General features: G+C 39.1%; 1 gene segment (V, D, J or C); it reads right to left on the minus strand.

Annotated features, from left to right (window-relative positions):
- Positions 1-959: 959 nt before the first annotated feature.
- Positions 960-1,954, minus strand: LOC122790466. The segment is given in 2 exon segments: positions 960-1,414; positions 1,837-1,954. Coding segments are annotated over 2 exon segments (417 nt in total).
- Between the last annotated feature and the right edge of the window lie 16,985 nt (positions 1,955-18,939).

Here is an 18,939-nt window from a genome sequence, read left to right on the forward strand (position 1 = left end):
AACTGTCCACTATTTACTGGTCGCTAACTTCTATAGGATTTGAGAATGATGCATTCTCTGTTATGCTATCAGCACTATCGTGATTTTTTTCCATTTTCTTCACAACTGATCTGCATTTTTAAGTGTCTAGTACTGTCCATCAGAGAGTTTCATTTGCTATCATCCTTTTTCTGTAATTTTTATGGACAATGTGCTTAATTGTTCCATTTTTTTGATGATCCGGCACAGAAGCACCAAGACTAAGCAGCCTGAGAGGAAAATTATGTATTGCAGTCCATGCCGTCAAAGACCCTGCAACTCCTTAAGGCAAATAGCTCCACAAGCACTCAGTCTGAGAACCTAAACCTCTAACAAGACAAACAGTAAGACACAGTGGAGGGGTAGGTTGCTTCAACTTTGAAACAAATTGCCTTTATGTGTTAAAAACATTAAGACACTCATATCTTTAAAGAAGAACCTAGATGATTGGACAAATATCCCTTAAATTTATCCCAAGCCTGACATGTTTTGCCTCCCTGAAAGTGTGAGATACAGCTTAAGGATGAGTTTTGGCAAGAAACAAATGGAATCTTTAACCTATTTGCCTTGCAACTCATATGGTCTTAAAAGCCTATGGTGCGTATGAAAAACATTTTGCAGAATAATTATGTTTATAAATACCGTGAGTCACCAAATGTTACCTATTAGTAGTGTCTCTTCTATACAAAAAACTTACAAGTATTTTATAACGTATAATATTATGAGAAAAATGAACATTTTACATATGAATATCCATTTAAACTCAAAGCACTAACATTGTATAGTCCCAGCACATTTTTAGTGCAGTTTTAATCAATGTTTCTTCTATGACTTCAAAACGTGGCATCACAGGAGACTTTAAAGCACTTTCAAAGCAAAAGGATGAAGAATTATTTCAAGAAATTTTAACACAGAATATGAAGTAAGAACTGTTATTTTAAACCAAACCATCAGTGACTGCCATACCATACAATATTTACTGTACTTTAAGAATGTCCCTGCCCTGTTTCTTCTCAAGGAGAAAGTGAAGTTTTCTTCACAAACACCTGGCTCAAGTTCTTGTCTCATGTTAGTGAAGATGTCATCACTGTGTCACTCATCGCACAGTAGTAAACTGCCGAGTCAGAGAGATGGGCTCTGGAAATATTCAAATACACAAAATTGTTGGATACATCAAAGTGTGATGTGAAACGACCTTCTTTTGCATCAGTTTTAGTTTTATACATCTGAAGACGTAGGTACTCCAAAGGTCCATTTGCTTTCTGCTGATACCAGTAGAAGTACAGTTGTGCTACTGCAGATGTTGTTGTGAAATTACAGAGGAGGACAACACTTCCCTCTTCATATGCAGTTTTACTCGATTCTTGTGTTACTTCATCTCCATCGATGATACCTGCTAGTGGATTTTAAGCAAAAAAAACAATCAATATAAAATGTTTAATATATTTTATTTTTAAATGGGAATCAGCACATAATGCATTTGAATCTCTTTTCTATTAACTATCAGTATCAGCATAAAACATTCCTGTACACTATTGCAGTATAATAATATAATAAAAAGGCATTCTATGTTTTAATATTGTGAAATGTAGCTTATGGAATATCATATGCACACACACACACACACACACACACACACACACACACACACACACACACACACACACACACACACACACACACACAGTGTAATAATATAATAAAAGGCACATTCTATGTTTTAATATTGTGAAATGTAGCTTATGGAATATCATATACACACAAACACACACAAACACATTTTTTTGTTTGCTGATTTATTTTGTTATATTAAGTTACCTGTCAGTAGAAGACTGATATACACAGTATGTCTGTTGGTTAGAGAAATGCAGAATTTCAAAAATGCAGCGCAGAACCTAAACATGCTTATCAAAATGATATTCTGTTTTATCTGTGATTTAAAATTGCTCAGCTTCTGATTATGGTAACAGTTCAAGGATCATGATTATATATACCAAGCCTTAGAAACCACAGCAGTCACTTCCTTTTGTAGTACAGATGTTGTTATTTCAAAACATTAACCCTCTGCTACCCAGATCAGTATATACGTCTGCATACGGGACATGAAGGGGAAGGAGGTAAGTAGAACTGGTGTTACCCTGCTGTAGAGTGAGGATGTGTAGCATAAACACAAGTCGCTGTATATTAATGTAGTGCAGTAACAGTCACAGTGTGCTTCAAGAGTCGACATTATAGCACCCCAGCTTCAATCAAGGATAAGGCACCTCAGAAATTAGCTTGTTCTACATATAGAAAGCGTTAAATGGGATTTAATTTAAACATCGTTCTCTCGTTGAATCAAGTCATGTATCATTTATAGCTGCTCACCAATTGCCACTGTATTCAAGTGTTAAGTGATCAGTCTCAAAGTGATTTATTCAGTTCACTACAGTGGAACACAAAGAGTGAGCAGGAGTGAACAGACATACAGCACAGTCAGTACTGAAGCATTTACCTGGGGTACCTATGTCGTCCCCACAAACAAGAAAAAGAGAGAAGCTCAGCAGGTCACATCTCCATACTTCATAGTTATAACCTCAATTTAGAACAGGCCATGTTGCAATGGAACAGTATTAACATTTTTCAGTTGTTAGATTTGGTCATTCGTGGAAAAGATATTTTTAGAGTGTAATGTTACTCATAATTGTAGACAATACAAAGATGTTTGTACTGTACTAATAAAACAAAGGCATTTGATATACTCTTATAATGGCCTATTGACCTGCTCAAATGGCACCAAAGGCTCAAGTCCTGATTGTGCCCCAAATGACCCTTACCTTAAAAGCACCATGCGCAATGGATGAGACAGAATGGAGAGAATGGGTGTGACTGGTTGCTACCGGTTCAGCCAACCTGGGGGAGAGAAGTGGCCCTGGCTCACCACTCTGGCCATACTTTGTAGTATCACAGGGTGCTGCACTGCTGCACCCCATGCATTGTGAGCATGTAATGTACATGTTGCTATGTGGTGTACAGTTCTAAGCAACCTGGGAAATTGTGAGTGTGTGTGTGTGTGTGTGTGTGTGTGTGTGTGTGTGTGTGTGTGTGTGTGTGTGTGTGTGTGTGTGTGTGTGGGTGTGTGTGTTTGTGTGTTTACACACCATCCAGAAGCCAAGCAGCTTTCTGGATCACAAGGGAGCCACAGAGTGGACAGAGCTCCAGAAACAGGCTGCTCCACTGAGCCCACTATTTAGCCATTCCCTACCATCTGCTGAGACCCCACGAGAAAGGAATGACAAGAGCAAATGGCCACAGGGGCTCGCAACTTATCTGGGGATCCCAAGTCTTGCCTTCACAAAAGGAATGAGGCAATTTGGTACTTGAAATTCAGCAATTAGGCAGTCTTTAAGAGAAGGGAGAATATCCTAGTGAGGTTTTGCGATGCATGTCATTTGTTTCAGTGCTCCATACCCTCATTAATGTTGCTGAGAGTTTTACTGTGACCCAATGACAGTTTCTTAGCTCACTATCTGCTCTCACATGTAACACTGACTTGATGAGTGCTTTTAGTGACATGTCATCAGGTAATATAAAGAGCCAACAAACCTGGTTACAATGCTAATGGTAGATCTGTTGTACCTTCTTAACATTAACATATGCAAGCCTATATACAATGATACTGGTGTGCATTCATGCCTCTGTTCTCTGGCATGCCTTGTAAATTTTGCATATGTTTTTGCTTCATGACCATGCTGAAATGGATACTGAAAATTTTGCATGATCTTAAATTTTGTGAATATGGTATGGACAAGGGAATATACGTAAATTAAATATTGGATGGGTCAGGTTTATAGATGCAGCTTCTGAATGTGACTTTTGCCCATTCAGGGTGTTTGCCCATTTACCAAGGCTGTGTGACCACAGAGTTAATATATTTAAGTAAGGAGATGTAGAAGGAAGGACCTTTCCATGTGGGAGGTGAATGGAGGCTTGACCCCTTCCCCCCACCAAAACGTTTTGTTTTTTTTAATTTTGGGGTTTCTAGGTATTTTAATATGTAAATATAGGTAGTGGGTTTGTAGACTGTAAATATGTGTAAGTGAACTTCATTATAAGTGTGTCATTTTTCTTCTTTGAATTTACAGTTTTATGGATATCGATTTCATTGTTTAGCCATAAACCCTGATTTTTACAAGTCATCCTATGGTTGCTCTGTTCCCAGCCTCCAGAAGGACCTGACATGGTTGTGCCGCCCTGTTCATTCTGTGTCTGATGACAGTTAGCTAGCATTAGCTGTTCTTCCTAAGCCCCCAGCTAAGTCCTCTTCTGCACTGTCAACTTCCTGAACACACAGATACAGACAGCATATTCATGAGAAAAATAATTATGTGCATACATACAGACAGGTATTACTTGGTAGTATCAGCAGGAAATACCTTTAAATTCTCAGAGAAAAAAAAGTGTTTATAATTACTCATGTTTTGCAGTGTATAAAAAGTGTTTTCTTTCAAGGCATCAGTCCCATTTAAGGAAATCATTCCTTGACTTATGTCTCTCTAAGTACCTGCTGCTCTGAGCCCTTTTTTGATTAGTCCTCTCTTTTGCTTTCCACCGGAAAACATAGGAATCACATCAGGTTCCCTTTCTTCTCTTATTAGGTTTATTGCTATAGGTCCCTAGTAACACATTTCTGAAAACATACTGTCCTATTTAATTTATGTATTATTAGATTGTTTTGTTATTCACATGCTTGTTTGTTTTCTTGTCTGCAGTTTTTAACCTGGGTAGAACATTGACCCTTGTGGACCATTTTCAAGTTCAACCCAGGAGGATTAATCAAATAATGATTACAGTAAAACTACAATGATGTATAATTTTCCATGCACCCAGAGCCAGATCATGGCCAAATGGAGCATTAGACAAGGTAGTGGACCAGGGCCCCTTCCCCCACAGCCATCACAGTGTCCCATTACTTGTCTGTCTCTCCACAATTGCCAAAAACACTGTTCAAATCTGTCAGTGTGCATAATGTTCTCATCTTTACTATTACAATGATTGCAGAGTTTTGATAAAAAAACTTTGTTTCAAAACTTATGGCACAAACACTGATGTCCATTTGCTAAACAAAACAAACAGTCTCAGACTGAAAACAGACAGCATGAGAAACAGTAAACTTCCCTTCCCTTGAAATTCATGTTTAGTGAAAATGCATCTGGTACTTGTTAAACCGTAAGAGACATGCTGATATTTATACTCAAATACCATATACTAAAGTACTAACTAACATGTATGTGAAGGGTACATGAATTCAAAACACAAATGTGTAAGGCAATTAATAGCCTGGGACAGCCTATTGGACACAAGTCCCTTTTCATGAGCACCCCAGAAGTACTGTCTGGTGAAGTAACTTGACAGATTCACATTGAAAACAAATGAAGGCTGAGGGAATCCAGCCATGTGCTACAGGAAGCAGCTCTTTAACCACTCATAGCCTACATACCTGCACTAAGTGCTAGACAAATTGTTGTAGCCTAAACACATACTATTTCTCATCTGCCTGCAAAACGTAAGCTAAATAAAAATGTATTCATAGTTAATACATTAACATTAAACTCAGGACTTCATGCAGTCCCATTTATTCACAGTACATAATAACAATGATAGCACCATTTAACACAACAAGGAAACCAAGAATCACATCCAAAGAACATGACGCATTTTATGATGCTGTTATTTACTTCACTTTCCATCCTTTCTTTACTCTATAACTACTCTGGTTCATGGGTACTACTAGGCTTACACTCCAGGTGACCACTGAGGAGCTGAGCCCAAGTTTTCAAATGCTTCAAAGCACTGCCTGGTTAAGTGGCTCAATGACAGGGCAGGATATAAACATGATGCAAAACCAGAGTGATCTGCAAAACTAGAGACAGAAGATCAGGCTAAATTACTTAAAAGTCAACAGGACAACAGGTTTTGTTTTAACATGTATTTTATGAACACTATAACTATGAAACTGTTTAACTGACTTTGACAAACTGTGATCCTCACTGACAAAAAAAAAAAGTAAAGGAGGGCTGGCATCTGGTGGGGAGAATCTACCTACTATTCTTATAAGGAAGTTTGTACACACACACACACACACACACACACACACACACACACACACACACACACACACACACACACACATGCACACATACACACACACACACACACACACACACACACACACACACACACACACACACACACACACACACACACACACACACACACACACACACACACATGCACACGCACATGCACACGCACACATGAACACCTTTGTTGTCCTGAAAGAAAAATCACTGTTTGTGTGTGCTACTCTGTTTGAGAATTGACCTTTTATCTCTTGTCCGTTTGGTACAAACCTTTCATGCTTACTGATGCTGTTCAGGAATGAGAAAATCACCACATACTTGCTGAGGTTTGTGCTTGAATTTTCAATGCTGTTGCTGAACAGCATAAACAGGAGTACTTGTAGACAAACTGTTTTCAATTCTTTTAAGTATTTAAAGTGACAGAGGACATATTTTTAATTTTTTTTAAATCAGCTGGGCTCCCCGGCTAGCACTGTGCCCTAGGCAGATGCCTAGGTCATATTGTACTGGATCCAGCTCTGCATGTACCATACAAAACATAATTAGTGTAAAAAGGTTTCATTGCAGTAAAAATCAAAATGTAAATTAGTAAAACAGATTAAATCTTTATATGAAAATAACACCTACATATGCTTGTCATCAGGCTATATCCATGAAAGATACAGTCCAACCAAAGTCAGATTTTTAGTTTCTTTTTCTTTGCTTTATTTTCTGGTAACCTTATATATGCCCTTAATTGCACATCTGCTACCTGGGTTCACCATTAATGGTCCCATCCTCCTCTCAGATTGTAACCTTGGACAATGGGAAGGAGGAGTGAGGTTTATGAGTGACCAGCCAGCAGAGGCAATCACAAGCAAGATAGGAATGGGGAAATGTAATCACTATTTGGGATGCAGAGATCAGCCAGTGTTGTCAGCATTGTATACAATGACATGCACACTTGTGTTTTTTTCCCTTGGCACTACCTGTTCAGTGGTTTCTTCCTTAGAAGACTGAGTCCAGCTATTAAGAGTAGCCAATGAGGGCATGCATGCTCCAGGCCCTAGAGTGGCCATCCCTACTCAGCCCTACCAAATGCCCAGCCAAGTAATCGTTCCAAGCCCTGACCTCCACCAGGACTGGAAAAGTACCCCACATAAACCATTGTACCTCCTTCCCCAGGATAGACATACCCATCTTACCTGCCAGTTCCATCAGATAACAGAGCTGCTAATCAAACCTGGTTCACCAGAGCAGTAGCCAAGATTTCATCCCTCTATGCCACAGGGCTGGCTTAGTTTTTAATCTCTTTCAGATTTTCTACACATATCCTGTTCTCTTTAAAAGAGCTGTCTATTTTTTTTTTCTATTTTTTAGTGGAGCGTCAGGTTACTGCTGCTGTCCCCCTCCTGCATTTTAATTAGGAGATTTTTTTCTACCCACATAATATCAAACTATTCACCCTTCCCTCATAATTCATAATTTTACAGTGCCTTGAACTAAAGAAAATATTAGCAAATTATGGCATTGTGATAAATGTAGTACAAAAGATAACGATAGTACTTTACCCAACAGGGTTTGAATTTCTATATGTGCTATAGGATACTCTTTCCTTAGTTCATGAACTCAAATTACTTTGACTTTCATCTTGTCATTTGTTTTATACCTATAGACATATGGCTACTTAATAAGTGTGACCATACTGTCAGATTCTAGTAGCCCCTTCATTTCCTTCCGTTTCACCATCGCCATACATTTGGATAACTTAGTAGTAAGAGAGAGACAATATACTGATTCTGCTATTTTACCAGCTACATTATTACACTCCATTGATAGTTTTTTATTAACAGCATGTTGGATAAAATTCATATTTTTGCTAGGTAGAGCATTCGTCTTACTAATGTACCTACCCTGCACCATCTTACTCATGCATGCAAACCTTAACCATATATCCCTACATATTACATTACTAAAACCCCTTTCCTTAACAGTAGCTCTGCACAAGACAAAATGACATGGAACACACAATGCCAAACTTGAATAACACTATATCTACCATCATACCTGACCTGTATTCTAACTGTAACCTGCAAAAACACAAATATTCATTTTCCTGCGCACTCCTACTTACTAACGCTATTAAAACTTTAATTAAACATTACTAGATTTTAATTAATTTGCATTCAGTCATTTGTGCATTTTAATTGTAACTATAAGTAAATATATATGCACACATACACATATATGTCTGAACATGTAACATATATATATATATATATATATATATATATATATATATATATATATATGTACTTGAATTAACTGAACATACCCATAGTTATCTAACATAATGTCAATGTCAAAATGTCAAAAACACCAACGTTAACACACCAGTATGCATGCACCAAGAAACAGCCTCAGAGCATACAAATGTTTACTATATAAAAGTACATAAAAACATGTTTTTTTGCAGGGATCAAGTCTCCTGCATCCCTGTATTGGGGCCTGTACCCCTCACATGCATTACTAATTATATATATACTTGACCGAACATTGAACAAACATGCGGTAAGGACTTAACCTCTGGAAGTATGCAATCTCACTCATATGTCAGTCAGCTGCCTAGTTATCCATATGCAACTGACTAGTCAGCTGTCAGCCTAATGTGCAATTGACCTTTCCTATAGCTTATATGTGTGTGCGTGCGTGTGTGTGTGTGTGTGTGTGTGTGTGTGTGTGTGTGTGTGTGTGTGTGTGTGTGTGTGTGTGTGTGTGTGTGTGTGTGTGTGCCTATGTGCGTGTGTGCGTAGCTGTGCACCAGTTGTGTGGTGCACAATCCTATGCACCAAACCTGGAAGTTCAGCTCAGGTGACATGATCACACCCCCCCCCGCCTCTGCTCCCAGAAGGATCCACATACCTGTCATCTGGGGCCAAGCTGTAGCCAAGAAGTGCTGGACCTTGGTGGTGTAGCTGGTGGAGGGAGTGTAGGTGTTCCAGGGGGGACTCTTGTACTCTGCCATGCTGCAGTAATAAGAAATAAAATCAAAATCCAAAAATGAAATAAACATGATACAAAATAATGTACAAAATAACATTAACATAAAAATAAACATAATTAATACAACATAGTTATTACAATGGAAATTATGATTAGATACATAATATATAACAAAAAATTAAACAAAATTAATAAAATAAAGAAAAAGAATGGGTGGGGGAGGGTGAGAGAAAAAATAAAAGAACATTTGTAACTGGACAGAAAATATACAAAGTTTTCTACAAATAATTTACTATATACTGTTACATTTTACCTATGTCAATAACAAATGTTAATAAATACCTTTATTACATTGACTATTACCCTGTTACTAACAGACACACTATACTACATATCAGAATGAATCCAGCAATCATTCATGCTTGCATATATTGAACATATGCATGTTGCACATACAATGTATACATTTGACAGCAGGCCATCTGAGGCACAGATATAGAGGTCTGCACTTCCACTGCTATAATTATGAATACATAACACTTCTCACTTTTATTGATGACAAGCTAAGACATAATTGTAAAGAGCTGACCTTAAATTTGGGGAGAGTGTTATTCAAACTCACAAGCAGTGACTAATGTAATACTGTACTTTACATTTGGAATACAGCATGATGCCAGCACTCTTTCCTTTCACAGTTATACAGATGCAGGTTCACTCTTATAGTGATAACAATCTGCAGCATGCTCTTGGTGTCCCTAGTGTACAGATACAGGTTCACTGTTATAGTGATAACAATCTGCAGCATGCTCTTGGTGTCCCTAGTGTACAGATACAGGTTCACTGTTATAGTGATAACAATCTGCAGCATGCTCTTGGTGTCCTTGGTATATAGATACAGGTTCACTGTTATAGTGATAACAATCTGCAGCATGCTCTTGGTGTTCCTGGTGCATTGGTCATAATTTACATTGCACTATTCATGTCAACTTACACATGTACTACATAGTTTGGAAGTGTTGTTTTTTAAAAGACAACCCCTACTGACTGGACTGTTATTTTACTAAACATACTAATGCATGCACAATATTGTGCTAAAATGGACAAATGCATACTCTAAGTGACACAAGTGTTTAGCACAATAAGCTGTATTTACTCCTAATGTTGAAATACCAGTACTGTTTTGAAGCATACATACGTGCAACTTGCATCTCTCATCCTTTTCAATTTTCCCATATAGGCTCACGTTTAGTGTTCTCTCTCCATTAGCCATGGGAAAAAATTAAACAAAGTAAGATCAGCAATCAGAAACAGATGCATCTGCTTCATCATTCAAACAGTGCCTGTCAGTGATACTTACAAATCTGTGGAGTGACATCAGTCCTACAGTCATCAATCCAACATTTGAGGGTATCCCTCTTCTTCATCCTGAGGTCTTGATAGTGATTTCTACACTGTTCCCCAGTGCAGGGGATACTGGTAACACTGGAAAGATCCCGGGCCAAATGATTCCATGCATCTGATTTGTAATTGGATCCATGATAGTGCTCCTGCAACAGCCAGGAACCATAATCATTCACTGAGAGTCCAACAAACACTTTGGACTCCTGCACACCCCACCTTTGAGAACAAAATCTCAAAACTTCACCCTGAACATCAATCATGTGTAATGCAGATGAATACCAATGTACAATGTATTTTCCAGCAGTTACAGTTATAACAGATACTTCTGCAACATTGGAAAATGGTGCTTGCTGCTTACCATTGCGCAAGCACAGGCAACTTGTTTGCATGAAGCTAAATACATGCAATATGTGAAGAAATATAGATATTGCAAAAAATGCACAAACAACATAGTCTGTCTCTTCCATCAGGACAATAATTATTATATATGAAATACTAGGTAAACTACTAAAATGTATCATGTAAAGTGTGACACCATTACAAAGGTTAGGATTTTGCGGTATTAGAACCCTGGACTTTAACTATGACAGTCTTATACTCACAGTTGTTCCCAAAACAAGAATGAAGATATAAAGGTCTAGAATTCATTGCATTGCTAGCTATTACAATGACACATTACAAAAAAACAAGGCTGCAATACTTGTATTCTCATCCAGGATCATCTGAACTTAAAAGGGACACTTAAGTCCCTCCACCACAGAAGACGATACATAGCCTTTGACTACGTCTATTCATTGTAAGGTTCATACATGCTCAATATGAGAAAATAAAGTGATAACATGCATAAAATGTCAATTTATGATATATACAGTCCAATCTGTTAGTACATAGAGAATATGCCTGTATAGGTATGCAATCCAGATCAAAATGCAATGTAGATTCAGAGGAATGTGTGGGTGCCTTAAAGCCGTTGTTCTCACCTACAACACTGTAGCAAGCAGTAACAGTCATTCAGCATACAAGCAACTTCAACAGGAAAGGTATATGTATTTTGAAATAGTACATATTAGATGTACACATAGTTAAATATTAAACTTGGAAAATTCTTCAATTACTCCTTATACTGACTCTTATGATTCTTGTTTTCAAATATACAGCACTGTCCTAACATGTTGTGTTCTTTGATCAGTCAGCAATCATCTGACCAGTACTGTAGTACCAAGTGTGTGTTAACATAGTTCTATATTATTGCCTTTACTATGTTTACAGATATTAAGTGGGAATATGTTATGCAATCAGCAAATAAGTAAAGCCATGTTGGTGAGCATGAACAAGCATTGACTGTTATTTTGTGGGTGGGAAGCAAAGGCATCCATCCACCCCTATATGAGCCTATGAGATATCCCCCAGTGCACACATCTGGAGATGGGGCACATAGGAGATTCATGTTAGCTGGCAGGTTTGCCAGCACACATGCTAGATGATATGCATGATGTTCAACATGGCTTGGCAGTCTGAGTGGCACACCTCATGGTTAATGTAGACCTTATCCTGTTCCTCATTTCTTGCTGTCATGTGTACATGACTCCAATGTAAGGCACACATTAATTTAGGATAATGCAATACTTGATACAATTGTAGCATTCTTCTGAATATATATACTCAGCAGTAATATTTAAATTTGCCATGTTGTAGCATACCATGCAGTGATGTTTTGAAGATTATGGATGGTGATGCCTGTATACCATAGGCATACCCCTTGTTAATCTGTGAAATGACCCAGTGACTATGAATAGCATTTAAACACATACCTTGCTTTCCACTGAGATGGTGTCCTGCACTCGTCTCTGTCTGTGAGTCAATGCTGAGAGAGATCGCTCAGCTCCTCCAGAGTCTATGTGCTCTAGAAACTCTTCAACTTCTCTGTGTATGGCTATTGCCAACAACAGCAGATTCTTCAGCCTGTATCATAGACAGATGTATTCAAAAAATAGCAGGTAATAACAATCTATTTGTCCCTACTTTGTCTCTGTACTCCAGTATTTTCTCAATCCATAAAAACAAAAACAAGGAAATGGAGACAACAAAATGCTTTTATATCTTGCGGACTAGCTCCACAGGATTGGTTAATCAGCATGCAATTCAGCTATGTCTGCTGTAATTAGCATCTCTGAAGCACAGAGTAGGACACATGCAATTAATTATTGTACTCCATTATAAAAAGGCAAATGAGTAGCTGTGTAAACTGATGTGGATGAGAGTTAGTACATGATTGCAACTCAGATACACATTTTTTCGGATTCATTATATTTCAACAGAGGAGTATTGCACCCCATCAGGTATGTATTCATCTTGTAACCTAAATAATGTATATGCTATATACATTGTAATGTATATATAGTGTACTGCCACCTATATGGAAATTCATGGGTACTTGTTTTTTTCCAAAGGGGGTAACTATACATTTCTTGGCATTAAGCTTGAGCCCATGGCTCTGGCACCAAACATCTGTTTCTGTAAGGTCCTTTTGTAGAATATCCACATCATTTGGGGATTCAATAACGGCTCCCAGTTTGCAGTCATCTGTGAACTTTGTTAGCCAGAGTCCCTAAGTGTTGGCCTGTACTTCAGAGAAATAGATGCCAAACAAGAACGATCCCAGGACTGAACACTGAGGTACATATCTGCTATACTGTCCTCTCAGGTCTGCTGTGTGTATTTCAGTACTGTTTGTATACCTGTCCACTGCTCTGTTTTTTTCTGATGTCAACGTTTGGTAATCATCTTTTGAGCCTGTATTTAAGATCATAATAATTAACTGGCAGATTACTGTGAAGTCAGTAATGATAGTGAACATTAAATAATCTGACATGAATTTTGCATTCAAAATGCATACCCATCAGATATGTCATGGTGAAGCAAAACCTGTTATTCCGTCAGTTGTTTATTTGTAGGAGCATATTATGTGACATTTGTCCATATTTGTTAGCCATTGTACAACCACTATTTATGGCTTTGTCCACAATTCTTTCTGTAAGTGGTTGATAGGCTTAAATGTATGTAATAGTAACAGCAGTGTAAATTGCAGCATAGTAGTGCAGGTATTAATGTTGTCCTGTTTTTCTTTTTGTCACAGGTGAACATGGAATAGTTCTGTTTCCCCTGCACCACCTGATGTTAGCATCTCATCAGAGTCTGATGATGATGGTGGCAAAAGTGAGGCACAGTTGGGGGTTGCAGAGGATGAATCTAACACAGATGTTGATATCCAACATCCACAGTCAGGATCCCCGGACCCAGCCAATATGCCTATGCATACCCAATTCCCTGAGGCCACACATATTGGACAGTTGAAGGGCAAGAACATAGACCAGGGTAGTGTGGTTATGATGACTTCAGTGCCTGTTGACACTGTCTGTAGCCAAACTGTTATAGACAGATTGATAGGGGTGCTTATCAGAGGCCTGCTGTTCCTCCACCATCTGGTGCAGGTGTGTCTTCATGTGTCACTTGACATATGTTTAGGGCCACAATGGAGGCACAGACACATTCAGAATGTCACTCCAGGAGAATGCTCAGGGTTTTAGATGCAGCACAGTCTATCCACCATGTTGTTGATACACTGGATCTGGTCAAAGACACATGAATGGGATGGGTCCATGATGAAGCGCAGAGCATCTGTCATGAAATGCACATTGTGCTGGAATGTCGGCTGGAAGGGATACATCAAACTTGTGGGCATAAGTCAGCAACTACATCTGCTGACAGCCAATGGAGCCATGCCTGATCAACCTCCCATAGTGGCAGTGCATCTGCTGATCCATCACAGAGTGTGCTGTCCACACCCAGATGTAGCAGGCCATGGGTCATGGTCCTGATCATTCCCATGAAGGAGGGACATCCGGCAGACACCAGTCTCCCTCAGGTGGTAGCACACCATCTGACCTTGGGCATGCAGGTGCCAGTTCAACTCTTGGCAGAGCCAGTTCTCAGGGTTGGAGACAAAGAAGATTAACTGTCAGCTGTACCATGCATGGCGCACAGCTGTCTGATATACAGACATGTAGAGTTAGCACCGAACTTAGCTGTGTTTGTGCATACACACACACCAATGTCACATTGAGGGCACCTACTGACACACATGCTGCATTTACATGTTCCCTGTTGGCTGCTGCCCTTACTGACACACACACACACACACACACACACACACACACACACACACACACACACACACACACACACACACACACTCACTAACCTTTTGTATCAGCCTAGGCCTCCTGCAGCCCCACAAACCACCCTGTGCAAGTGATGTCTTTGCCACATCCCTGTTGTCTATCTTTTGGCTTCAGGGATACTAAAGCTATATGTCTGATGCACAGGGTGATGACCTACATTTAATATGTATTTCATATGTCCATTTGCATTGTTTTCCTGGTAATTGTAACTGTCAGTTATATTGTAGTTAGCCAGTTAGACACTTGCTAGCATAATAATTCTGCAACCCCACAAACCGCCCTGTGCAAGTGACAACTGTGCCACATCCCTGTTGTCTATCGTTTGGCTTCAGGGATACTAAAGGTGTGAATCTGATGTGCAGGGTGACTACCTACATTTTAAAATGTATTTTATGTATCCATTTGTGCTGTTGTCCTGATAATTGTAACTGTCAGTTATATTGTAGTTAGCCAGTTAGACACTTGCTAGCATAATACTTCCCCTACTTTCTAGTTGATCCTTTTGTAAGGCTTGCAAAGTCAGTCAATGACACATGTCTCATTAATATATCTAACTTCTCTTTCAGGATTGCTTAGTGCTAATTTACATGTGCACATCCTACGTCAACCCATCAGATTCTGAGCTCTGGATTGTATGTCAGCACTGCAGACAAAGCTCATAAGCAGTAATACAGTATAATGCTTTGCTTTTTCATGCACATTACCATAGATTCAGAGGTCCATAGGCTGCAACAGGGGTATTGTCCTGATGGTGTTTAAAACTGTAGCTGATACATCACAGTATAATATGCAATGGCATGTATAATGCAAGCCCACTGTTCGTACAGAAAGGATCACCTACAGCCAACATATAATCAGCAATGATCCATGGCAGATAACACATTCACATCAAATCAGCCAGGCTGTGCTCATACAGGTTTATGGATGTGCTCTACTTGACATACCTCTGGAAGCCTAATGCAGATGACTGACAACATTTGAGACATGTCTGTATCTACCCAGCATGTCCTATGTATGTCATACTGTACATTGAGGTCCCTGGAACAGATGAATGTGGTCCCATATGACTTAAGGATGTGCCGCATATTAGTTTCATTTGGCCCAAAGACAGCCATGTAATGCTTACATATTGTTGCTCAAAGCTATATATATGATACTGCATACACTGACAGCTACTTCATTCTGCCCACAGAAGAGACATGTCAGAGACCCACTGATGTTTTATTACTTGGAGATGTCAGAGGTCTGTCAGCTTCCTGCAGGTATCTGAGACAATACTTATCAAAAGGAGGGTTATAAACATTAATTGGGCTGATATTGAATGAGTATAGGGGAGTGATAACATTAATTGTTGATTTAATGCCTTTGCTATTTGGATGTAAGATAGATAATGCCTTCATTCCCACATTACAAACATTTTGCAGTCGACATGTGTTCCAAGGTATATTATGCATAACTGGGGAATACTGTACTCTGGGTTATTTTTAATATGCAGGGACATTTATTAACACAAGGTATGATGATGCATGTTTGTGCAGTTATTATAACACCCATGGCTTTGTCAGTAGTCATTAGTGGCACACATATGTTCTGCCATACATCCTCTGCTTTTTTGGCCTTTTGATAAGTATATGTCAAACAAGAGGGGAGACAGCACTGACACATCTGTTGCCACACATGTGACAGGTCTGCTGCTTTAGGTGAGGTCTTCCACTTTGATTAAGTATTGTTGGTCTGTGATTCAATTTGCAACTCACCTGCTAAGCGAAGGTGTGATATTCACCTTGGTTAGTTTCTCTTTGAGAACAAATGTTGGATTGCATTGAAGTGTCTGGCCAAGGCAAGATAGGATGACTGCACAGCCCTGAATATGTCACTCTTCACAGTCTGGATTTCCCACAGGTTTTGCAGGCACAAGCTACCCATGAGAACAGCTAACTGGAACAGATCTCCTGCTTGGAGGTCACCTATGTCTTTTTTGTGTGAAATGCGTGATTGTTGTTTCCAATGCCTTAAAGCGAAGGTTGAATATAGTTATGGAACTATAATTTCAGTTGTATGTTTCCTGTTCTACATTGTGTGAGTGGGAAATGGTTGCTGTATTCAATTCAGTGTGGACAACAGCAGTACTCAGACTGTGAATGAATAGGGTGCCTAGTGCAGTAGCAGCATATGAAGAACACAGCCCAGAATGTCATCTGGTCCTATTAATTCTTTGTTCTACATATTGGAGTGAACAGTGATAACTTGCTTTTTGTAGATACCATAGTTTGGAGGTGATGATGCACAAATGTAGTAAGCTTGGTGTTGTGAGGGGGACACTTTACAGCCATCTGTGTCTGCTAGCAGGATTGGAATTTACAGCCGGTCAGTGTGTGCAATACCATCCAGAACTACTTAAAACTATATCTGAGTGATATATATTAGTTTGCAGATGTAAATGATGACAGGCTTATGGTTATGCCTGAATAAGTATCATAAATTATTAGCATAGTTGCTATACGAGGCTTCTTCAAGGTATCTCATTGTTTAGGGTGCACTGAGGTGAGTGGCCTTCCCAGACTGTTTTGTACTTGTAGTATTTGTAAACACCAGCTTCTGTCACTTACTGTAGAATGTAGTGATGACCGACATACATCAGTATGGATTGCATTTCTTGGCAGATCTGTCTTTAAGCATATCAGGCATGGTTGTGTGTATACATTTGTTTAGATTTGTAGACAAAGCATCAGAGTGTAACCTATCCCAGCTGTCAATGTCCTTTGTGGAAACCAGAGCTTGGACACTGAGTATACCATCCTTTAAGAAGATGTAGCTACCTTGGATGATGTTTTTGAACCTGAGCCCTCCTTTAGGGAGTTTATTAGGTATTCCAAACTCTACACATACTGATTTATGGTTGGATTAACAGTGCAGGCACTACACATGTGCCATTACATTGTTCACTCATATTGTTGACAAAGGTCTGCCATATTACAGACCCTTGTGGGGTAGTACACTATTCCATGGCATTTCAGTTTGCAAAATCCACTTATGTTTGTGCAAGTGAGCTTGTACTCCTATAATTATCCACATCAGACATTATATGCACTGGTTAAAAAAAATCATGTCCACTAATCTTGCAGGAGAAACAGAGAGAAACTGAAAGGTGAAGATGGGAGGTATGAACCTGCTATCTGCATAGAGAATGCTAAAAGGAGGGGTATATGTGATCTGAGTGATATTTTCAAGGGTGTACATTTGGAGGTCCTTCTTAAGGTGCATCTATAGTTCTGCCATTGATCGGTAAGTGTTTTAATTGCTGCTTGTTATGTAAAAGAAAGTATGACAGCTAGTTAGAGTGGTTGAGGATCTGCTCTGCTACATAGCAACAGCAGATTGTATTGGAAAATAAGTGTATTGTCATTTCTGTACGTATGAGGACAAATTGTTAAGTCATCTGCACATAAACCACAACAGAGCAGGTAATCCAAGGAAACACTGTTAAACCTCACACTGGGTACAGAAATAGTAACATTCAAATAGATATTCCTACTATACACACTTGCCAGAAGTGTACAGGTGTGGTTTCTATAAAAACAGATATCATCCTAATGTTCTTATTATTTTGGCTACTACCATGACGGATTGCCACAACATATCATTTGCTTCTAGTTCCTCCTTTCCTCTGCATCTTGTTTTGTCACACCAGCCACCTGCATATCCTCGGTCACCACATCCATGAAGCTTATATTAGGCTTTCTTATTTTCCTCTTACCTGCCAGCTCCATCCTCAGCATCCATCTCCAAATATACCCAGCATCCCTCCTAAGCACATGTCCAAAGCAAAACAATCTCACCTCTCTGGTCTTGTGTCCAAGCCGTACAACCTACAGCTGACACTCTAATATGATGATTACTAGTCCTGTCCATCCTCACCACACCCAATGCAAATCCTAACATCTGTAACTCTACCAGCTTCTGTTATGACTCCTGTATTTTTGTCAGTGCTACCAGCTCCAAACCATATAACATAGCTGTTCTCAATGCACTCTTGTAGACCTTCTCTTTCAGTGTTATTGGTACCTGTCTGTCACAAATCACTCCTGACACTCTTCTACACCTACTCCATCATGCATGCACTGTCTTCTTACCTCCCTTCCACACCAGTATTGCTGTGAACTTTATTTCCCAAA

Source organism: Protopterus annectens, chromosome 16.part0 (assembly GCF_019279795.1).
Source record: "Protopterus annectens isolate FY-2018-M chromosome 16.part0, PAN1.0, whole genome shotgun sequence".
NCBI classification, from domain to species: domain Eukaryota; kingdom Metazoa; phylum Chordata; order Ceratodontiformes; family Protopteridae; genus Protopterus; species Protopterus annectens.